General features: G+C 34.2%; 1 protein-coding gene across 1 annotated transcript; it reads left to right on the top strand.

Annotated features, from left to right (window-relative positions):
• Positions 1–14,676: 14,676 nt before the first annotated feature.
• LOC141713949 (uncharacterized) lies at positions 14,677–24,854 on the top strand. The gene is made up of 3 exons (XM_074517507.1): positions 14,677–15,126; positions 15,349–15,655; positions 23,947–24,854. The coding sequence occupies exons 1-3, from the start codon at positions 14,677–14,679 to the stop codon at positions 24,852–24,854; spliced, it is 1,665 nt and encodes a 554-aa protein (XP_074373608.1).
• The last annotated feature ends 455 nt before the right edge of the window (positions 24,855–25,309 follow it).

Genomic DNA, 25,309 nt, shown 5'->3' with positions numbered 1-25,309 from the left:
AGAGAATCAGTGACTGGACAAAGATCAATGCTTGAACCCTACTCAAAAGAAAATTAGAAATCAAACTTACATAAACATATTAATTCAAATACAAAATGTGACAGTTCGGGTCTAATACTAAGCTTTTTATAAAACTCCCCCACAAGACAAAAATATGCCCCAAAAGATCATGATTTATTTATGCACCTAATAGTAGTTCTTTGCATTATAAAATGAATTGAAGTTCCAAATTTACTCGATGTGTAATCGGGGTGTTACAAATTCTTTCACTTAAACTCCTAACGTCCTCGACATGCATATACACATAGCCCATGTCTCTAAGATCGTTTCTCTTTAATTATTGTGGGATAATTCTGGCTTGCTTCGTGTCCCCACATACTGAAGTTCAAATCTGTAATATCCCATATTTTCAATTATTATTATTATTATTATTTGAAATTATTTATGTGATTTTATGTGAATTTTGGTGAATTATTTGATAATTGGAATTGGTGTTTGGGTGTTTATATGTGACATTATTTGAATATTTGAATTTTTATGTGTCCAGAATAAAATATAGATAATTGTGATATTTTTCTGGTAATTTTTGGACTGTTATATGATTTTTATAATAATTTAGGTATTTATTAATTATTTTCTGAGTAATTATAAAACTATTTTGTAAAGACGGGAATCGTCCAACTTCAACTGTTTTTGCATTTTTACAACCCGGAACTCTTCCGAAAACTCCTTCCTAACCTAATATAGTAATTCCAGACATTTTCCGTGTTTTAACTTTTTCGATCCGGATTACGGTTTGACCCGTATGCGTCCCGCCATAAAATTTTCGATACGACAATCGTTTTGATAAAGCAACAAAACCCGTATTCTCGAAAGATGGGATATTTTACGTTATTTTCGTATAAAGTGTTTTATAAGAAGCCCAGTTTTGATAATTATCCAAATCTTATACTAAATTGTATCATTTCTATAGTTACTTAGCGGCTAAGTAATGTATTTTCGGATCCGATACGATCCAACAGGATACTTGTTACGTGTTTAAGATGCATTTATATGAATCGATCTGTAATTTGTACACGTGTTTATTGGCTTTACTCGTTTTATCTCGTTTTATGTGTGTTTGAATGTATTTTATGTATTTTCGGGGTTTTCTGTTAAATTAGATATCGTTTCTGTTTTTCAAAAATCAACGGACCGGAACCCTACCGGGACGTCAAAGCCCGCAAAATTCATGTTTTTATTTTTATAAAATCATACGCATTTCAAATACCTATTATTTTTGAATTTTTGAATTATTCCCAATTTTTTGGGAAATTTTGATACAAACTTTATATTATATCGCTTTTAAAATTATTCCCCGTAATTATTATTTTCGGATCTAATTATTATAATTACGGAATAAAAACACCCTTAATTAATTCTTGGGAGTATAATTTCTGATTAATATAAATAGCAGCAAAATATTTTTATTTTATTTTTATTACAAATTTCAGAAAAATAGAAAGCATTTTGGGGGTATAATTTTGTTCATCACAAAGAATCAATGATTTTGGAAACCACAGAGATCCGTTTTTGATGCTCTTGTAACCAAATTAAAGCTTGTTTCAAGGCCTTCAATTTGATACCAAAAACATGATATGAGAGTAAGTATTCTGAAAAATCAAATTTTGTGTTCTTGAGCTTGAATTCGATTTTGATTTTTGTTCATTGTTGGTTAATTCTGATGATTGGAATAGGGCTCGTTTAGAGTCGATTTACATATTTACTTGATTTGGTTAAGTTCAGAATTACTAAAGCCGAGTTTCGGTTTTTTTTGATTTTATTTCTTTGATTTTCTGGATTAAACTTGTTGTTGTTGCTAGTTATGAATATGGGGATTAATTATACGTGTTCCTAGCTTCATTTTGATGTATTTACCGTAATTTTTGGTTGAGGATTAAGGATTTTGAATTGTGGCTGGAAAAGCTCCGATCTTGACCGGCGTTAATGACTATTGTTGCCGGAGAAGACGAACAACAGTTCGTTTGAGGCTGTTAACTATTCTTCCGATCAGAGGAAGTGTTGGTAGTGCTATTAAGATTAAGAACTGGTACCTATCGTCTGTTTTCGGCTCGGAATCAAGCCGCCGGAGTCGGTCAAGCATCGCCGGAAACTGGGATGTTTCCCCAGAATCCGGTCGGTGTTCAACCCGACCCGGATGGTTCTTGATGACCCGCTGAAAAGATCCGATTTTGATCTGAAAAACCCTGAGTCCAAAATTAGAAACTTGTTCCTGGTTATTTTAATTTACTTATTTCCAAATTCAATTTCTATTTTTTTAAAATCATTTCTTTTGATTTTAAAAATCATTTAGTAATTATCTTAAATTCTAAAAATTATTTACTTAATTATTTTAAATTCCAAAATTTTATTTTTTTATTTATTTAAATTGATTAATTATTTTGATAATTAATCAGTTTATTTATATAATTTGTATTAATTTGATTTTAATTCCAAGAATTATGGAAAAATCATTTTAATTCGTATTTTTCCTAGATAATGATTTAAAAATTATTTTGAGCTTTTAAAATTTATAATCTGGTATTTAAAAATTAATTAATATTATTATTAATTGATTTATTCTCACTTTATTCATAATAAATAAACCGTTCGTCCGTTTAATACGAAACGAACGCGTATAGACTCAGAAAAATATTCCGCTTTCATTAAAAATACTTTCGAGACCCAAATCCTTTTGTTTAGAAAGGTCTCTTGTTTTGAAAATTGATTCGGAGTCGCGTAGTGACTGAAAAGTCGTATTTTTGACCTGATATCACTTTTAAGCGTACCGAGTCAAACCTTTTGACGAACCGAGTCATATGTGATATGAATTATATGATACGTGGATTATGTGTTTATATGTTATATGAATTACGTGTGTACGTGGGTCAATGGTCTTGTGTTTGACTGTCTTCTTTATGTGTGGGCTATCGTATGGGTAGACGATAGGGTTTTGAAGCGCAGTTCGTCGAGTAATTATCGTTTAGACGATTAAAGTTCTATATTTTAATTATAGATGCGGATCTCTCGAGTTGATCAGGACAAGGTGTTGGATAAAGAATGAAATGGAATGGTATTGGATATTTGGCTTCTAGCAATCGCAGGAGTAGCATATCGATGAAGTGTTAAAAAGAAAGACGGTGACGTTTTGAGACAGAATGTCAGAATAGATGTGTCGTTGCGAGTGTGACTAACTACTAAGACCCAAAGGCAAGTATCCCTATCATCACTTATTGTTCAAGTGATATTTATTTTAAATCTTATCATGCAAGTATTGCTCTCCCTATTCAGTTCGTAATAGATAAATATTTTACATATCGCTGAATTAAATAATTCTGTTTATGCAAGTACCCTCTGTTATTCTATGATCAGAATAGTTTAGTGATTTTACTTATCAAATTACTGTATTTATAAATATTTTGGATTTTGAGGAAGATGATTTTGTTGTGAGAATTTCTGCCCAAGTGAATTGGGGAATAAAAATTATTTAGGATGTCGAATGATTTGGCTCCTTTTTCAATAAAAAGGTTTTTAAGATTGGAATGGTTACTGGTTATGGGTTACAGCGTAGGTGATCGAGATATCGGTCCAGCTGTAATATCTTTCAAGGCTTGTTATGCCTTTTATGGCACCCTATATGGCACCCTATAGGTACCGTATGTCTTCGGGATACGGGTAGTACCTATATTTACGGTATGGTTGCGGGATACCGGTGTTGTTTCGCGACTGATCATCGGGAACAGCATGAAATGTTGTTGGTTCCAATCTAAATTGATATTTAAATTTCTTTATTGTTTTGATAATCATAGAATAAATGATTTATCAATTGATTCTGTTTTGGATTAAAAGTACTGATTCTATTTTGGATTAAAAGTGAATTGCGGTTTTGATTCAGATTCTGATTTATGCTGATACTTACGTTGTTGCTAAATATCAAAGGTGGTATTAGTATAGATGATTGATGTTGACTTCAGTATGGGTGTTGTGAGCATCAAAGTTCGTATTGATATCTAATTTGATATGACAACAAAATAAGTATTAATATCAAGAGTTGAGTTTTGAGTAAAGTTTATGATTCATCCATAATCATTGCTTCTTTTTGTTGTGGTGGTTTACGATATTTTCGTAAACACTGTTTTACGAGTTTGATTCTTATCAATATTCAAAGTATTGCTGAAGCCTTTCGCTCGAAAATATCAAAAAGAGTTTTATGATTCAGCAATTATGATTTCAAATGTTCTGCTCTAATGCAGATGTCAGATTTATATCAAACGACCCCATATATATTATAATGATCTTGCTGAGCATTTCTTTCGCTCATACTTGCCTATTTTTAAATTTAACCTCCAGTAAGGATTAGCTTGCTGTTTAGCCGCGTAATTCGAGGAAGCAAGAAGAAGCTCTTGGAAGGTGGTTGGTCCAGGGTTTGCGAATTAGTGTAAGTTTTATTGTGTAAAGTTGTTTGTTTATATTATATTATATTATAGTTGTGTATTTTATTTGGGCCTAGTATACTTCATTTCGAAGTTATACTAGTGGGTCTAATTGTGAGTTGAAATTTATTGAAAAGAGTTTTAAAAGAAAGTGAAAATTTATTGGTGGAATTTGGATACCTTGTTTCTAGAACTGTAACCTTAAAAGATCTTGGATTAGTTGGGGTCATTTATATTAAATATCTTCCGCTGGCATTTATTTATTGATTAAACAGGTTGATTTACATTGAGGTTTCATAGTGACGACCAAATCCTCTGACCCCGAATTTGGGGGCGTTACAGGTTGGTATCAGAGCTGAGGTTATAGTAAACTAGAAACGAGAGTGTGTAGGAGTGTGTATAGCTATGTGAGGACGTTTGAGCTCATATCGAGTTCCTGTTGGACTATCGGATATAGTACCAACGAGTAAGTTAAGATAGGCACATTCGTTTGAGATGGTTGTGTTTAGCTGGATAAAACTCCTGGCGCTTGCAAACTTCTATTGTGGAATCTTCCGAGGCTACTACAATTCGACGACGATGAAGATTATCGATATCCGTGGAACATGAAGAAGTGTCTAGAATCAGATGGCGAGTCAACAGAAGAGTTTAAATTGAAGATAAATATTAAAACTTTGGCAATACCTTCTCTTTCTATAATTTCTTTTGACCTCTCTCAAAAGAGGTATCTGTTAGAGGATATATTCCCTAACACTCGTTAATCATTTTGTTACAGAATCTTATTTTCTGGATTTCATTTTTCTCCAGAAATATCAGCTTTGAAATCTTTTCAGTTTTATTTATTTGATTTTGAATTCCTTTGATAATCTTTAATTCTGACTGAGATGAACAACCCTAACTATAGGGGATACAAGGTATACCTGTCTGTGTGAGAGGAGTTGGATGGGACGCCATCACTTGTGTGTGTTGTGAATACATGAAGGTTAACAACCTTTAGTAGTGTCTTAATTTGGACACGCAATACCAAGTTCATTTGATCATATTGATCTCTCAGTTATTCTTTTATTTCAACAATACTTTTTCTCAAATTCAGATTTTGGTTCCGTTATGGTATCAAATTCTCTTCTTTTTGAAATTCTATGATTTTATCATTCCAAATATTTGAAGGTATGTCAATCAAGTTAAGCTAAGTTATCCTGGTCAAGGCAAAGCAAGGTTATGTGATGGGATTACCAAGGGCAACGGTGGAATGCAATGCGATTAGAATATCAGTGGCGTATAATAAAGTCGATCTGTTTCTTTACTTCTTTATCTATCTCTCTTTTTCTTTTTTTTCTCTCTATCTTCTCTATTCTTCTTTCTCGCAATCAGTAAAAAATAATTCTATTGAAGAATTGGTCAAAGAATATGAATGGAACAATGGTGCGCAACGAAGCTCCTGTAAAAGTTTAATTGTACAAGGAATACAAGATTCATTTGAGATTATGGAAAATTGAGATTATTTGGAAATGGAAATTTGGTTAGAAAACCCTTAGTGCTTTCTTCTATTGATTCCGAGGACGGAATCCTTATAAGGGGGGTAGATTGTAATATCCCATATTTTCAAATATTATTATTATTATTTTTTGAAATTATTTATGTGATTTTATGTGAATTTTGGTGAATTATTTGATAATTGGAATTGGTGTTTGGGTGTTTATATGTGACATTATTTGAATATTTGAATTTTTATGTGTCCAGAATAAAATATAGATAATTGTGATATTTTTCTGGTAATTTTTGGACTGTTATATGATTTTTATAATAATTTAGGTATTTATTAATTATTTTCTGAGTAATCATAAAACTATTTTGTAAAGACGGGAATCGTCCAACTTCAACTATTTTTACGTTTTTACAACCCGGAACTCTTCCGAAAACTCCTTCCCAACCTAATATGGTAATTCCAGACATTTTCCGTGTTTTAACTTTTTCGATCCGGATTACGGTTTGACCTGTATGCGTCCCGACGTAAAATTTTCGATACGACAATCGTTTTGATAAATCAACAAAACCCGTATTCTCGAAAGACGGGATATTTTACGTTATTTTCGTATAAAGTGTTTTATAAGAAGCCCGGTTTTGATAATTATCCAAATCTTATACTAAATTGTATCATTTCTATAGTTACTTAGCGGCTAAGTAATATATTTTCGGATCCGATACGATCCAACTGGATACTTGTTACGTGTTTAAGATGCATTTATATGAATCGATCTGTAATTTGTACACGTGTTATTTGTGTTACTCGTTTTATCTCGTTTTATGTGTGTTTGAATGTATTTTATGTATTTTCGGGGTTTTCTGTTAAATTATATATTGTTTCTGTTTTTCAAAAATCAACGGACCGGAACCCTACCGGGACGTCAAAACCCACAAAATTCATGTTTTTATTTTTATAAAATCATACGCATTTCAAATACCTATTATTTTTGCATTTTTGAATTATTCGCAATTTTCAGGAAATTTTGATACAAACTTTATATTATATCGCTTTTAAAATTATTCCCCGTAATTATTATTTTTGGATCTAATTATTATAATTACGGAATAAAAACACCCTTAATTAATTTTTGGGAGTATAATTTCTGATTAATATAAATAGCAGCAAAATATTTTTATTTTATTTTATTTTTATTACAAATTTCAGAAAAATAGAAAGTATTTTGGGGGTATAATTTTGTTCATCACAAAGAATCAATGATTTTGGAAACCACAGAGATCCGTTTTTGATGCTCTTGTAACCAAATTAAAGCTTGTTTCAAGGCCTTCAATTTGATACCAAAAACATGATCTGAGAGTAAGTATTCTGAAAAATCAAATTTTGTGTTCTTGAGCTTGAATTCGATTTTGATTTTTATTCATTGTTGGTTAATTCTGATGATTGGAATAGATTCCTGGGCTCGTTTAGAGTCGATTTACATATTTACTTGATTTGGTTTAGTTCAGAATTACTAAAGCCGAGTTTCGGTTTTTTTATTTATTTTATTTCTTTGATATTCTGGATTAAACTTGTTGTTGTTGCTAGTTATGAATATGGGGATTAATTATACGTGTTCCTAGCTTCATTTTGATGTATTTACCGTAATTTTTGGTTGAGGATTAAGGATTTTGAATTGTGGCCGGAAAAGCTCCGATCTTGACCGGCGTTAATGGCTATTGTTGCCGGAGAAGACGAGCAACAGTTCGTTTGAGGCTGTTAACTATTCTTCCGGTCAGAGGAAGTGTTGGTAGTGCTATTAAGATTAAGAACTGGTACCTATCGTCTGTTTTCGGCTGGGAATCAAGCCGCCGGAGTCGGTCAAGAATCGCCGAAAACTGGGATGTTTCCCCAGAATCCGGTCGGTGTTCAACCCGACCCGGATGGTTCTTGATGACCCGCTGAAAAGATCCGATTTTGATCTGAAAAACCCTGAGTCCAAAATTAGAAACTTGTTCCTGGTTATTTTAATTTACTTATTTCCAAATTCAATTTCAATTTTTTTAAAATCATTTCTTTTGATTTTAAAAATCATTTAGTAATTATCTTAAATTCTAAAAATTATTTACTTAATTATTTTAAATTCCAAAAAAATTATTTCTTTTATTATTTTTTAAAAATCCAAAATTTTATTTTTTTATTTATTTAAATTGATTAATTATTTTGATAATTAATCAGTTTATTTATATAATTTGTATTAATTTGATTTTAATTCCAAGAATTATGGAAAAATCATTTTAATTCGGATTTTTCCAAGATAATGATTTAAAAATTATTTTGAGCTTTTAAAATTTATAATTTGGTATTTAAAAATCAATTAATATTATTATTAATTGATTTATTCTCACTTTATTCATAATAAATAAACCGTTCGTCCGTTTAATACAAAACGAACGCGTATAGACTCAGAAAAATATTCCCCTTTCATTAAAAATACTTTCGAGACCCAAATCCTTTTGTTTCGTAAGGTCTCTTGTTTTGAAAATTGATTCTGAGTCGCGTAGTGACTGAAAAGTCGTATTTTTGACCTGATATCACTTTTAAGCGTACCGAGTCAAACCTTTTGACGAACCGAGTCATATGTGATATGAATTATGTGATACATGGATTATGTGTTTATATGTTATGTGAATTACGTGTGTACGTGGGTCAATGGTCTTGTGTTTGACTGTCTTCTTTATGTGTGGGCTATCGTATGGGTATACGATAGGGTTTTGAAGCGCAGTTCGTTGAGTAATTATCGTTTAGATGATTAAAGTTCTATATTTTAATTATAGATACGGATCTCTCGAGTTGATCAGGACAAGGTGTTGAATAAAGAATGAAATGGAATGGTATTGGATATTTGGCTTCTAGCAATGGCAGGAGCAACATATCGGTGAAGTGTTGAAAAGAAAGACGGTGACTTTTGAGACAGAATGTCATAATAGATGTGTCGTTGCGAGTGTGACTAACTACTAAAACCCAAAGGCAAGTATCCCTATCATCACTTATTGTTCAAGTGATATTTATTTTAAATCTTATCATGCAAGTATTACTCTCCCTATTCAGTTCGTAATAGATAAATATTTTATATATCGCTGAATTAAATAATTCTGTTTATGCAAGTACCCTCTGCTACTCTATGATCAGAATAGTTTAGTGATTTTACTTATCAAATTACTGTATTTATAAATATTTTGAATTTTGAGAAAGATGATTTTGTTGCGAGAATTTCTGCCCAAGTGAATGGGGGAATAAAAATTATTTAGGATGTCGAATGATTTGGCTCTTTTTTCAATAAAAAGGTTTTTAAGATTGGAATGGTTACTGGTTATGGGTTACAGCGTAGGTGATCGAGATATCGGTCCAGCTTTAATATCTTTCAAGGCTTGTTATGCCTTTTCTGGCACCCTATAGATACCGTATGTCTTCGGGATACGGGTAGTACCTATATTTACGGTATGGCTGCGTGATACCGGTATTATTTCACGACTGATCATCGGGAACAACATGAAATGTTGTTGGTTCCAATCTAAATTGATATTTAAATTTCTTTATTATTTTGATAATCATAGAATAAATGATTTATCAACTGATTCTGTTTTGGATTAAAAGTACTGATTCTATTTTGGATTAAAAGTGAATTGCGGTTTTGATTCAGATTCTGATTTATGCTGATACTTACGTTGTTGCTAAACATCAAAGGTGGTATTAGTATAGATGATTGATGTTGACTTCAGTATAGGTGTTGTGAGCATCAAAGTTCGTATTGATATCTATTTTGATATGACAACAAAATAAGTATTAATATCAAGAGTTGAGTTTTGAGTAAAGTTTATGATTCATCCATAATCATTGCTTCTTTTTGTTGTGGTGGTTTACGATATTTCCGTAAACACTGTTTTACGAGTTTGATTCTTATCAATATTCAAAGTATTGCTGAAGTCTTTCGCTCGAAAATATCAAAAAGAGTTTTATGATTCAGCAATTATAATTTCAAATGTTCTGCTCAAATGTAGATGTCGGATTTATATCAAACGACCCCATATATATTATAATGATCTTGCTGAGCATTTCTTTCGCTCATACTTGCCTGTTTTTAAATTTAACCTCCAATAAGGATTAGCTTGCTGTTTAGCCGCGTAATTCGAGGAAGCAAGAAGAAGCTCTTGGAAGGTGGTTGGTCCAGGGTTTGCGAATTAGTGTAAGTTTTATTGTGTAAAGTTGTTTGTTTATATTATATTATATTATAGTTGTGTATTTTATTTGGGCCTAGTATACTTCATTTCGAAGTTATACTAGTGGGTTTAATTGTGAGTTGAAATTTATTGAAAAGAGTTTTAAAAGAAAGTGAAAATTTATTGGTGGAATTTGGATACCTTGTTTCTTGAACTGTAACCTTAAAAGATCTTGGATTAGTTGGGGTCATTTATATTAAATATCTTCCACTGGCATTTATTTATTGATTAAACAGGTTGATTTACATTGAGGTTTCATTGTGACGACCAAATCCTCTGACCCCGGATTTGGGGGCGTTACAAAATCTATGTTTGTTATGGGACAATATCATCGGCTTTCGTATCCCCACCTTTGGCAACTTGATGTACCAAACTTTCGAGTGTCGGCTCTAATACCTTCTCTAATATCCAAATCCACAACCGATGAATGCTGAACCCAATAACCCGTCACAAGTCAATTCAAAAGAGCTAATACGTGACAACCCCGGTCAAATATCAAGCCTTTTTCAAAAATCAGATCATGCCCAAATTTTGAGTCCGAAATAATTTGAAACTTACTAGATCAAATACAACCAACTTGATTAATTCACAAGTTCATCACATCCACCTAAAAGCATATGATTTATTTGTACACTTAGTAGTTATATTTTTAAATGAGATATTATTCAACAAAACACATCTTACTAAACCGATTATTTTTTTATATTTTTTTATATTTTAACATCGAAATTTTTACCATCTCGGGTTTGAGGTCGATTCTAAATTATTCCTAAAATTTGTTAGAACAAATACTCAAGTCAATTATAACCGTAAAACATATAAAATTAAAAAAATGAAAACTTGTGTTCAAATCTTGAAATGTTTAAAAAATAGTATAGTAATATTTTATCATCTCGAATAAACAAAATCAAAAACCACATGCGGGGCACAGATCAATTTCTAGGGTTTCACTTAGACTGCGATCTGTAAATAAGCGATAACCGACTGGAGTTGTGCTCTGCTGCGTGAGTAGTATACAAGGGCAGAGGTACTTTTATTATATTATATTATAGCTTTTCTAGTTAGTATAATCTGAAGTATGGTTAAGAAAGGTTGATGTGATTTTATGTAACGAGGTGTTTCTTTTTAGCACTAATTACAACTTTAGAGTAATTAAGTGGTGGATTTAACAAAACAAGTCTTGTCGAATGACATGAGTCGTGCGTAAGCCAATTGGTGTCTTTGTTAGTACCTTGCTTTTAGTATCTTGTTTTTGTGAGTATTCATTTTAGTCAGAGATTGGGTTAGTATAATGGCTAGATAAAGGGATGCGATTAAGGAAATGGAGGATAGTTTTGCTCGAATCCGTATAGAGGAGGAGGAAGATGGAGGATTGGAATATGGGGAGGATAATGATGATCTTTCGGAGATGGACACGAGATGGTGTTTAGTTGGAATTTTTTTGACATATTCTTCTACAGACTTCCAAGCGATACAGCACAAAATGACATCATTATGGAGACCAGGACGTGGAATGTATGTGAAGGAATTGGATAAAAATATGTTTTTGTTTCAGTTCTTTCATGAAATTGACATCTCCAGAGTTATCACCGGAAGCCCATGGACATTTGGTCATTTCCAGTTGGTGTTTACAAGGCTAAAAGAAGGAGAAGATCCGAGAAATGTTGTCATTAACAGCTTGGATATCTGGGTCCAACTCCATGATATGAGTAAGGGGTACATGTCTCAAAGAGTAGTAACAGACATAGGCAATTATATTGGAAGGTTCATAGAATTAGATAAGAACAATTTTATAGGGGTGTGGCGTGAATTCTTAAGAGTAAGAGTGGCTATTTCACTAGATAAACCCTTGAAACGTCGAATGAAAGTAAAGAAAAATTGTGACTCATGGTGCTGGGTTAATTTTATGTACGAAGGTGTGCCTACATTTTGCTTCATTTGTGGCATTATTGGACACAATGAAAAATTCTGTGAGAAAATTTTTGATACGCCACTTGAACAGATAGAGAAGCCTTATGGAGCGTGGATGTGTGCTGAACATAGAAGAAGGAATCACATGATTGGCTCGCCGTGGCTGAGACAGGGAGGTAAAATTTCGGTCAATGCTCAAGAAAAATCCGGGGAAGAATCGATGGATGACGGTGGACAAAAAATCGGAGATGACCGGGGCAGTAACAAAAAATCAGGGATAATTACGGATACTGTTAGTTTGGAAGATCGAGTATTTGTAGGAGTAAATCAAGGAAAAAGAAGTGTGCCACATAAAAGTATTATACATTTAACTCCAGAAAGCGGGAAAGAAAAAGAACTGGATTTTGAACAAAGTGGGCTTATTATTACTGATCCGAAAAGGCTTAGGACAGAAAGCCCAGGGCATAGTGGGTTGTATGAGGATATACACCAAACAGATGAGCTAATGCAAGAGACACAAGAAAATATTGAGACGAACCAAAAAAAATTGAATATGGCGGGATCTGCGTTGCAGACCCGCCCGACATTATGAATGCATCGAGCTGGAACTGCCGGGGTGTGGGGTTATCCTGGAATATTTAGTTCCTAATGGACATTATTCGTCAACAAAAGCCTCTGTTTGTGTTCTTATGTGATGTTAGCTAAGAAGGATAAGATGGAGTGGGTTAGAAGAAAGATTGGTTTTGAAGATATGATAGTAGTGGAGCCGATAGGTCGTAGTGGGGGGTTTAACATTCTTATGGAAGGAAAAGGAGCATGCTAATCTTATAGGTTCTCGCAGAATCATATTGATATGGAGATTAGAAGTGAAGATGACGTAACTTGGCGATTCACAGGTATATATGGGGAACCCAATAGAGCTAATAGAGAAAGAACTTGGAATTTACTTCGATACTTAGCTAGAGATTCGAACCTACCTTGGGTGGTTATGGGTGACTTAAACAATGTGACATCACAAGAGGATAAGAGAGGAGGTGCAAGATATCATAATAATTTGATTGAGGGTTTTAATGAGGCTTTAACTGATGCTGGGCTAGTTGATATGAATCTGGTGGGTTATCAGTATACGTGGGAGCGTGGTCGGGGAACGGAGGACTTTACAGAAATAAGGTTGGATAGAGCCCTCACTGATACAGAATGGTTAAATATATATATGTTGGCTAAACTGTATAACTTGGAGGGAACCTGTTAGGTCACACACACACTGTAGAGGGGGTGAATACAGTGTATAGTACAATCAAATCGAACTTTAATAACTCAAGTAACAGAAAATAAACTTTATTGAAACAATAAACTCTGTTACAATATGGAACTGTTACCTCTCAGTGATGAACAAATATCACGAGAGCTGCTAGGGTTACAATGAATAAACTTCTCGAATATGATAACACTTATAGCGTAAACCCTATGTATGTGTTTATATACTACATAGTTACAAGATAATCGCTAATTGATATGGAATATAATTCTGCTTCCTAAAATATATCAATCAGATATCTTTTCTTCCAAGTATTTTATTCTTCATAGAATTCCTTCTTCATGCATATCTCTTCTTATGTTTGTCTCGATCTTCTATCCTTTAAACAATTGATTTCCTTATCTGAACGTCCTTCAGTACTTAAGTTCTGATATCCATCTTCTGATGATTATCTCTTGATAATATAAGTACTGATATCCTTAAGTCCTGACTTTCAGTAAGTACTGATTTATCCTGTTTAAGTAAGATCTGAAAACTAAACATAAATAATATTAGCCATGATATTATCAAATATATCTAACAGAACCACATCGGACCATAGTCCATTATTATTAGTTCCGAAAGTAGTAATACAGGTAGTCAGAGTTAACAGATTTCGATTCGAAAATGCTTGGTTGGTGGATCCGATGTGTGAGCAGCTAGTAAAAGATGGGTGGGAAATAGAAAATTATAGCGATATTCAGGTGACAATTTAGAATTGTGGAGTTAAATTTTTGGAGTGGGGAAGGAAATTGACTCGTAACTTCAGTGCTCGAATAAAAGAATGCAAAGTAGAGATGAAACAGTTGAGAAGAAGTAGAGATATTGAAGATCAAATCAGGTATAAAGATGTTAAAAAAAGATGATGGTAATTCTGAACCAAAGGGAAATTTTATGGAGACAAAGATCTAAACAACCGTGGTTGCACTCAGGAGATCAAAATTGTAGATTTTTTCATGCTTCTGCGAGTTCGAGGAGAAGAAATAATCAAATTCACCAGTTGAAGGATGAAGAGGGCTAGTGGGTGGATTGGGAAAAAGGTCTGCCGGATCAAATTACCAGGTATTTTTCAGAGCTTTTTACTGCTTCTCGAACTGAATGGGAGGAGGTTGTTACCAGCATTCCAACAAAAGTTACACCAGAGCAAAATTGTGAGTTACTAAGGGATGTTACGGGGGAGGAGGTGAAGACAACAGTGTTCCGGATGAAATGATGCCTGCATTTTTCCAAAAATATTGGAAAATAGTGGGTAAGGATATGGTTCAGATGGTGGATAAGTTTTTCAGAGAAGGAATCATTCTGAATGGTCTCAACAAAACTAATATTGTATTGATTCCAAATAAGAAGAGCCCAACTATGATGAATGAATTACGTCACATATCATTATGCAATGTCCTTGTTAAGATTATAACCAAGGTGCTGGCAAACCGTATGAAATCATTGTTGGACAAGATAATTTCAGTCAACCAAAATGCTTTTATACCTGGGCGACTTATTTCAGACAATGTGATGATATCATATGAGGTTATTCATTACCTTAAAAGGAAAAGAAGAGGAAATGGAGGTTATATGACCCTTAAACTCGATATGAGTAAGGCCTATGACAGACTTGAGTGGGACTATTTGAGTGCGATGTTGATTCAACTGGGATTTGACAGCTGGTGGGTGCACTTGATTATGCAGTACATTATGTCTGTCTCTTATCAGGTAATTCATGCCAGGTACGAGGTAGGCATTATTGTTCCAAGTTGTGGGCTCCGTCAGGGAGACCCACTATCTCCATACCTGTTTATCATGTGTGCGGAGGGATTATCAGCACTTATGAAGAAGTATGAAGACCAGAAATGGATACATGGTGTTAAAATATGTAGGCAAGCCCCAAGCATCTCTCATATGCTATTCTAGGATGACAGTTATTTGTATGTGAAGGCTGATGAAGATGAGGCTATTAGAGTGATGGAGCTTTTGCAAGTATTTGAGTATGCATCAGGCCAAAAGGTTAATGCTATGAAATCTTCAATCTTTTTCAGTTCGAATGTGGTTGAGAGGGAAGCTGATAGTTTATGTCAACTGCTTCAGATGTCAAAAACAGGAGAGAATAGTACATATTTGGGCCTTCCAAGCTTAGTGGGAAGAAATAAAATAGCTACTATGGGATTGCAAATGGATCTCGCAAGGGGGAAGGGAGGTTTTAGTGAAATCAGTAGCTCAAACGCTGCCAACATACACGATGAGAGTATTCCTTTTGCCATTGGAAATCACGAAAGACATCGAACGTTCTATCTCAAAATTTTGGTGGGGGCAAATTTGAATAATAAGAACAGAATTCACTGGATGAATTGGTCAAGGCTGAGTCGACATAAAGCTACAGGGGGTTGGGTTTTAGGGATTTCAGAGATTTTAATATGGCTATGTTGGAGAAACAAGGATGGAGAATTATGACGAATCAAGATAGTCTAGTGAGTAAACTGAAAGGAATATGTCCTAAGTCCAATAAGGTATTAGGATTTAGGAATAACTCTTTATGTAATCTGTTTTGATTTCATTGATATTAATAAAAGACTTGTTTTGTTTTTTATTACGGGCTCTATCTATTTAAGTGTTTAAATAAGATATACCATAGTTTAGAGTAAAGCTTTTTATGGATTATGATGAGATCATAATAGTGAGACCTAAAAAGATGATAACTCTAAACTTAAATAGTTCCTGGTCGTAGGATTACTAACGGGTAATTAATAATCCGCAAAGATCGGTACATACTATGTTTGCTTTATTACGAAGGATGTCTGTTCTCATAGACATTTGTGTGGTGACACTATAGCTAGTATGTAGGTGCTTATTATAGAATAAGTTCACTGAACATGACTCGCCCAGCTGAACAACTGATGGAGTTCACTCACGTGTCAGCAGTTGTTCGCTTAGTGATAGTTGTACAAGTATCCTTAGACTTGAGGTCATCATAGTCATCTTGTGTACACTGAACTATGCTTTGGTTTAGTTCTTAGTCTCCAGGGACAATTATTGGGGCTCTTCTGGGTATAGGAATTTGTACACGAAGATAGTGTATGATCAATAAAGGATCTACCCCTTCCAGTGAAGGAAGCGAATGTTCAAGGATGATCCACTTATGCTAGTTTAGGAATCTCTGGCCAGAGTAAATGAAATTAGAAAGGAGTTTCTAATTTGCATAGAACTACGCATAGTAAATGGTAAGCAAGTGATTGAATTAGATAGGCTTGACACGAGATCCATGCCTTGTATTTAATCGGGACATTGTTGGGTAGAAGGAGTTTATTGTACGGTAACTATTCACTGACAGGTTCTTGATATTCTAAGCAGTGAATTCATATTATCCGGATAGTCGCGATATGTTGAGAAGCATCACTCACGATGTAGAATAAATGTGATTAATTAATTAATCATATTTAATAAATTAGAGAATTTATATAAATAATGATAAAATAGTTTTATTATTATTTATTTCTACTACCGGCTTAATATTGAACCTACAGGGTCACACCATAAAAAGAGAATGATTTAATGGTGGAGAAATTAATTAATAATGGTTAATAATTATTTATTTGTGAAATAAATAAATAATTGGCAAATTTAATAATTGATTAAATGAGATTTAATTGATTATAAATTAATTAAGAAAAGTTCTTAATATTATTAATTAAAGGATTTATTTTTTGGAAATTAAATCAAGAGAGAGAATTATTTCTAAAGTGTTTAGAAAAAGGATTAATAATTAAAAGGTGTTTTAATTATTAATGAGAATAATAAATGGGATAATAATAATATTATTTATGGGAAAATTTCAGCTGAAAATTTTGCCTATAAATACACTATTATAAACCCTATTTTATTCCAACCAACATCAAACCCGAAACCCAAAAAGTTTGGAAAACCCAATTCTCTCCACCTCCTTCCTCCTCCTTAACATCGTTTTCTTGGTGGATACCGGTGGAGTGCTTCACACTTGAGGAGCAACTGCTAAGGATCTCTGATCGTTGTCTCCGAATTATTTTTAAAGGTTAGATTCGATCCCTCGAATTTTTATTCACGATTTATATGCTTTTATTTGGATTTTGTATGTGTAAAAGTGTTTTGCCATGACCCCGATGCGTTAAAAATCCAACAATGGTATCAGAGCATAGGTTGTATGTATATAGATCTGTGGTAAAAATTTCAGAATTTTATGTGCTTGTATGAATTAATTATGATTTTTACAAGTTATATCATGGATTAATTTTGTCTGATGAGAAATCGTTTCTCAGAATAATTTTGAATGTTGATCTGGGTTCTACAAGTGTTGTAGATCGTCTGGGTATTTTTTTCATAATTTTATGATGTATAGATTTTTTATTATGAATTTTTGAAGTTGTTTTAATTAAAATTCGTAATTAAATAAGTAAATATATGTATATAAAGTATATATATATATATATTTGTGTTATCTGCTATATATCTGTGTGCTGCTATCTGCTTGTCTGCTATACTCTGACTGATGGCACAGAAAGAAAGAAAAGGCACAGCAACCGAGAAGGACTGTCAGGCGGCGGAGAAAAAAAATAAAAAATAAAAAATATAGGGGTGTAACGCATTCAGGGAATGTGTTATACACCTGTGGCGCATTCAAGGAATGCGTTACACCCTTTAATGGCTTAAAAGGGGTGCAACGCATCACCGGAATGCGTTACAGAGCTTGTAACGCGTTCCTGTAATGCGTTACAGCCCTCTGTTGATTTTAAAATTGATTTTCTGGGAGTTTTGTAACTCCGTTTTGGGCGTACAATATACCGTTGGATTCGTTTTTCCGAGACGGATCTAATGGAGTGATCAATTTTAGTTTATATAAAAGTTTTGAACTGTTTATATTTCCATGAAGTGTTTTAAAGTTGTTTTTGACTTTTTTTAATTGCTTTTAAATGCTTCATGTGATACATAGAGATGTATAATGCTTAGACTAATGTGCTAGATGATATAACATGCCTACCTTGATGTTTATTCATGTTGATATATGTGATATATGCTTAGTTTATCATGCGATGATAGATTTAGGTGAACTTAAATAAACATAAGGCGTTTGTTAGACAACCTAGTATAGTGAAATTATTTCATAACCTTAAGAACAATATTATGAATACAATCATGAGATTCTTGTATTTGTGAAACACGTAATTGAATATGAATTTTCGATATGAGAGAAAGGATGATTCTGTCAACAACAGATTTATATCTGTAAGAAAGGGTTATTAAGTGACGCCTCTTGACAATGCTCCACCCGATCTGGGAATCATCTGATTAATGATTATTGATTTGAAATATTTAATTTAAAAGGAAGAATCTCTTTATAATATGATTATGATTGTAACGTAATATAATCCCTCTAAAATTAAATAATATCAAGTAGTAATTGGTCAATGACACAACGGGCTTGTGTCGGTCATAGCCTTCCAACATGGTAGAAAGTAGTTCTTATTTTTGAATCATTGTCGTTTCGTGCCACAGCCGAGGGCTTTGATTTTGAAATAAGAAATACTTGTCTATTACATAGAGATGTGTACATTGAATAAGAATCTAAAGGTCGTTACGTGCCACAGCCGTGGGCCTTTGGGGACTGATTTAATTATACGAAATGTTGGGTTAGACTTGACTTAGAATATTGAGTTTGTCGTGCCACAGCCGTGACTCAATTATTCAAGAGGCTAAAGTTTGATTAGGGAATAACATTAGATGTAATTGACAAGAGTTGTCTGCCTATTGAACATTACATGGCGTTTCGTGCCACAGCCGGGATTGTGTAATGGAATGTAGGATCTCTATTCCCACTAGCATTGTGAATGCTTAATTTTTCATGTAGGGGGTTGAATAAATTAGGAAAACTAGTGGGAGCCACTTATGAATAAAGACCCGATTCATATAGTGTTTTGAAATGAAATCGAATATTTGCTAAGTGTTGTTATGTGTTTATCATTTACAGATTTACTTTGTACGTTATGTCTTCTGCACTATCACTCAGGAGCATACTAGATGCTCACAAATTGACTGGTCCTAATTATGCTGACTGGCTTCGAAACTTGAGAATTATTCTCAGGATTGAGAAGCTGGAATACGTGATTGACTCACCTAAGCCTACTGAACCTACTAGTGATGCACATAATGATGAACATGTTGTGTATCGTAAGTGGATAGATGATGCAAATGTTGCTCAATGCATCATGCTAGCTTCCATGAACATTGAACTACAGAAGCAACATGAGCATATGGATGCTCACACTATCCTCAAGCATCTACAAGAGTTGTATGATGTGGCGGGGAGGACAGCTCGATATGAGATATCGAAGGAGCTGTTCGGTTGTAGGATGTCTGAGGGATCATCTGTGAATGACCATGTAGTTAAGATAATCAATTTGATTGAACGTCTTGGACAACTTGGTTTTGTCATGGATGGGGAGCTGAGCCAAGACTTGGTCTTGCAATCGCTTCCGAGTTCGTTCTCGCAGTTTATTGTGAACTTTCACATGAATAAGTTGGATGTCAGTCTGCCTGAACTCCACAACATGTTGAAGACTGCAGAATCGAATTTTCCCCCTAAGAAGAGTTCTGTTCTTCTAATTGGTGAAGGTTCCAATACTAATAAAAGGAAGAGGAACTCTTCCAAGAAGAAGAAAGTAGGTGAGAAAACGTCGGTCCACCAAAAGCTGAAGACCCCAAGAGCAAAGTTGTTTGCTTTCACTGTAACAAGGTGGGGCATTGGAAGAGGAACTGCAAGGTTTACCTTGTAGAATTGAAGAAGAAGAAGGGTAGTGAGACTACCGCTTCTGATTCAGGTATGTTCATGATAGAAATGAATATGTCATTAAATTAAATTTCTACTTGGGTATTAGATACCGCCTGTGGTTCTCAAATCTGCAATTTGTTGCAGGGACCAAAGAGAAGTAGGACTCTTGAGGAAGAGGAGGTGATTCTACTGATGGAAATGGAGCAAGAGTTGCTGCTGAAGATGTAGAATCATTTCATTTACATATGCCTACGGGCAAGACTATTGTTTTAAATAATTGTTATTTTGTTCCCTCGATTGTGAGGAATATTATTCCCATGTTAGACTTGGCTGGATTTTCATTTATTATTGAGAATAATGAATGTTCTATTCTTAGAAATAATATTCTTTATGGACGTGGTGCTTTAAATAATGGTCTGTATATATATGTGACATAATTTGCTTCAGATTGGACAAACTAATAAAAGAAAAGGGATGATGAAAATCTCACTTCATAGTGGCACTGCAGTCTCCATTTAGTGGACATGGAGAGAGGGCTGCAGATTTGCTAGGAATGGTACACACAGATGTATGTGGACCAATGTCTACGCAAGCCATGGGTGGATTTTCATACTTCATTACTTTCATAGATGATAGATCTGGATTCGGATATGTGTTTGATGAAACACAAGTCTGAGGCCTTTGAAAAGTTCAAAGAATATAAGTATGAAGTGGAGAAACAACCAAACATAGTATTATAACTCTTCGATTAGATCGAGGTGGTGAATACTTGAACGGAGAGTTTCTGGATTATCTCAAAGTAAATGGTATAGTCTCCCAGTGGACTCCTCCAGATTAGTATCTGAAAGGAGAAATCGAACTTTGTTAGACATAGTTCGGTCCATGATGAGCTATGCAAATCTTCCAGTATTCCTATGGGGTTATGCATTGGAAACCTCAGCATATTTACTGAATAAGGTGCCTTCCAAATCTGTTCCTCAAACTCCGTATGAGATATGGAAAGAAAGGAAACCGAGTCTTAAACACGTTAAGATTTGGGGATGTCCAGCTTATGTCAAGAAAGTTGACCCAGATAAGCTGGAATATCGATCCGTAAAATGTAGTTTTGTGGGATATCCTAAAGAGACTTTAGGGTATTAATTTTACACCGATCATCGGGTGTTTGTCTCCAGACATGCTGCCTTCTTGGAAAAGGAGTTTATCCTTGAAGGAAACAGTGGGAGCAAAATTGAACTTGATGAAGTTCAAGAAGCACAAACTACTATGGATCAAGTGGAAACACCTGTTCTGACTGAACAACCTTTTGTGGAATAGCCCATTCATAGATCAGGGAGAGTGTCTCGCCAACCTGAGAGGTAATATGGCCTTGTCATTGAGAATGACAATGAGTTGTCGATCATTGATGATGACGACCCTGTGACCTATAATGAGGCTATGAGTAGTGTTGACTCATAAAAATGGCATAGTGCCATGAAATCCAGAATGGAATCTATGTATACAGTATACAAAAGATAGATTATAGCAGATGGCCAGGTGGAGACCTATAAGGCCAGGCTTGTGGCAAAAGGATTCAAACAAAGGCAATGGATTGACTTTGATGAAACCTTTTACCTGTAGCCCTGTTAAAATCAGTTCGGATTTTGCTTGCGAATGCTGCTTACTACGACTATGAGATCTGGCATATAGCCAGATGGTTTTCTTTCCAAGGGAAATGAAAACCTAGTGTGTAAGCTACTGCGAACCATATGTGGTTTAAAGCAAGCTTCTCGAAAGATGGAACATTCGTTTTGATGAGACAATCAAAGAGTTTGATTTTATCAAAAACGTAGATGAACCATGCGTCTACAAAAGGGTTAGTGGGAGCGCGATAACATTTCTTGTATTGTATTGAATTAGAGTTGACACACATAACAACATAGCAGACCCACTCACAAAGCTACTTTATGAAAGTCACTTTGATCGTCATAATGACAGGATGGGTATTAGATACCAGAGTGATTGGCTTTAGTACAAGTGGGAGATTGAAAGGAATATGTCCTAAGTCCAATCAGGTATTAGGATTTAGGAATAACTCTTTATGTAATCTGTTTTGATTTCATTGATATTAATAAAAGACTTGTTTTGTTTTTTATTACGGGCTCTATCTATTTAAGTGTTTAAATAAGATATATCATAGTTTAGAGTAAAGCTTTTTATGGATTATGATGAGATCATAATAGTGAGACCTAAAAAGATGATAACTCTAAACTTAAATAGTTCCTGGTCGTAGGATTACTAACGGGTAATTAATAATCCGCAAAGATCGGTACATACTATGTTTGCTTTATTACGAAGGATGTCTGTTCTCATAGACATTTGTGTGGTGACACTATAGCTAGTATGTAGGTGCTTATTATAGAATAAGTTCACTGAACATGACTCGCCCAGCTGAACAACTGATGGAGTTCACTCACGTGTCAGCAGTTGTTCGCTTAGTGATAGTTGTACAAGTATCCTTAGACTTGAGGTCATCATAGTCATCTTGTGTACACTGAACTATGCTTTGTTTTAGTTCTTAGTCTCCAGGGATAATTATTGGGGCTCTTCTGGGTATAGGAATTTGTACACGAAGATAGTGTATGATCAATAAAGGATCTACCCCTTCCAGTGAAGGAAGCGAATGTTCAAGGCTGATCCACTTATGCTAGTTCAGGAATCTCTGGCCAGGGTGAATGAAATTAGAAAGGAGTTTCTAATTTGCATAGAACTACGCATAGTAAATGGTAAGCAAGTGATTGAATTAGATAGGCTTGACACGAGATCCATGCCTTGTATTTAATCGGGACATTGTTGGGTAGAAGGAGTTTATTGTACGGTAACTATTCACTGACAGGTTCTTGATATTCTAAGCAGTGAATTCATATTATCCGGATAGTCGCGATATGTTGAGAAGCATCACTCACGATGTAGAATAAATGTGATTAATTAATTAATCATATTTAATAAATTAGAGAATTTATATAAATAATGATAAAATAGTTTTATTATTATTTATTTCTACTACCGGCTTAATATTGAACCTACAGGGTCACACCATAAAAAGAGAATGATTTAATGGTGGAGAAATTAATTAATAATGGCTAATAATTATTTATTTGTGAAATAAATAAATAATTGACAAATTTAATAATTGATTAAATGAGATTTAATTGATTATAAATTAATTAAGAAAAGTTCTTAATATTATTAATTAAAGGATTTAATTTTTGGAAATTAAATCAAGAGAGAGAATTATTTCTAAAGTGTTTAGAAAAAGGATTAATAATTAAAAGGTGTTTTATTTATTAATGAGAATAATAAATGGGATAATAATAATATTATTTATGGGAAAATTTCAGCTGAAAATTTTGTCTATAAATACACTATTATAGACCCTATTTTATTCCAACCAACATCAAACCCGAAACCCAAAAAGTTTGGAAAACCCAATTCTCTCCACCTCCTTCCTCCTCCTTAACATCGTTTTCTTGGTGGATACCGGTGGAATGTTTCACACTTGAGGAGCAACTGCTAAGGATCTCTGATCGTTGTCTCCAAATTATTTTTAAAGGTTAGATTCGATCCCTCGAATTTTTATTCACGATTTATATGCTTTTATTTGGATTTTGTATGTGTAAAAGTGTTTTGCCATGACCCCGCTGCGTTAAAAATCTAACATAAACTATATAAAGCACGTTATTTTCCTAAATATGAATTTTTAGCTGCTCCTCTTGGGGATAATCCCAACTATATTTGGAGAAGTTTATGGGAGGGTAAAGTGGTTATTAAGGCAGGGGCTAGATGGAAGATATGGGGAGGTAGCAAGATTAATATTCTTGACCAACCTTGGCTCAAGAATGATGATAATCCGTATATTTCATCTACAGATCAGAGGTTAGAAGGAATGAAGCTATCGTCAATCATGCATGTTGATGGTCGAGGGTGGAATGAAGAGGTAATTCAAGAGTTGTTCAATGTTCACGATCAAAATCGAACCTATGAAACTGCTCTTAGTGATGTGGGAATGGATGATCAGCTGTACTGGAGTAAAGAAAGCACATGTCTGTACACAGTGAAAAGCGAATATAGGTTGTTTCAAGCTCAGAAGAGTTTATGGAGAAGGGAAGACAACGATAGCTTGTGGAGAAAAATTTGGAAAACTAAGGCACCTCCTAAGGTTCTAAATTTTATCTGGAGAGCATGTTCGAATATTCTTCCTACTAAACTGGCATTGTATCAGAAATATGTGTCGGTGAATGTCACTTGTCCAGCTTGTAACATGGAGGAGGAATCAGTTTATCATATTCTGGTTCAGTGTCATTTAGCTAGTCAGTGTTGGATGAAAGTATTACACGATGTGCATGAGGGGCAAGATTTTATGCAGTGGTTGTCTCATGTTTATGCAGTTACAGAGAATGATAAACAAGCAGAAATTTTGACTCTTTGTTGGGGTATATGGAAAGCTCGCAATGATCTAGTATGGAATCAAAAGCATACTCAAGCTAATAATTTAGTATCTTCAACATCTCAGTACCTTGGACAATGGATGTATGCCCAAAAATTATCTACTAAAACTCTATTTCAACACTTGATGGAAGGAGATGAAGGTCAGAAATGGGTCAAGCCGTAGACAGATTTAATCAAGGTCAATGTTGATGTTGTTACTTTAGTGAACAAAATGCTTTTGGGTTGGGGATTGTAGCGAGAGATCATGTCGGAGGTCTGATTCAGGCGTTATCAAAGTATAAGTAGGAGAAGGTTCCAGTGGAAGTTGCGGAAGTAATGGCGATCAAAGAGACATTGAGTTGGGTGAAAGAGAGACAGTGGAACTAGGTGGTTATAGAATCGGACTCATTGGTCTCAGTGCAAACAATTAGGATTAACATTCCTATGACTTCTCCGTTTAGCAGAATAGTGAAAGATTGTAGCCTTGTAGGGTGTTGATGTCAAGTTTAAACAAATTGATTTGTTTTTCGTTAAACGGTCTGCTAACATGGCAGCTCATAGCTTAGCAAAAATATCGTGTTCATTTTCAGATCGAGTGTTTGATGGGACGGATGTTCCCATTGAAGTCATGAATGTATT

Source organism: Apium graveolens, chromosome 3, assembly GCF_009905375.1.
Source record: "Apium graveolens cultivar Ventura chromosome 3, ASM990537v1, whole genome shotgun sequence".
Lineage (NCBI taxonomy): Eukaryota > Viridiplantae > Streptophyta > Magnoliopsida > Apiales > Apiaceae > Apium > Apium graveolens.
Note: the sequence above shows the minus strand (reverse complement) of the source record. Positions and strands in the feature narration are given on the sequence as shown.

Excerpts from the sequence above, each read along its gene's own strand:
- LOC141713949 (XM_074517507.1), top strand. The coding sequence starts at position 14,677 with ATGGTTCAGATGGTGGATAAGTTTTTCAGAGAAGGAATCATTCTGAAT. Across the intron at positions 15,127-15,348 it reads TTATGTCTGTCTCTTATCAG|GCTGATGAAGATGAGGCTAT; the intron begins GTAATTCATGCC and ends TTGTATGTGAAG. Across the intron at positions 15,656-23,946 it reads TGCCAACATACACGATGAGA|CTGCTCCTCTTGGGGATAAT; the intron begins GTATTCCTTTTG and ends ATGAATTTTTAG.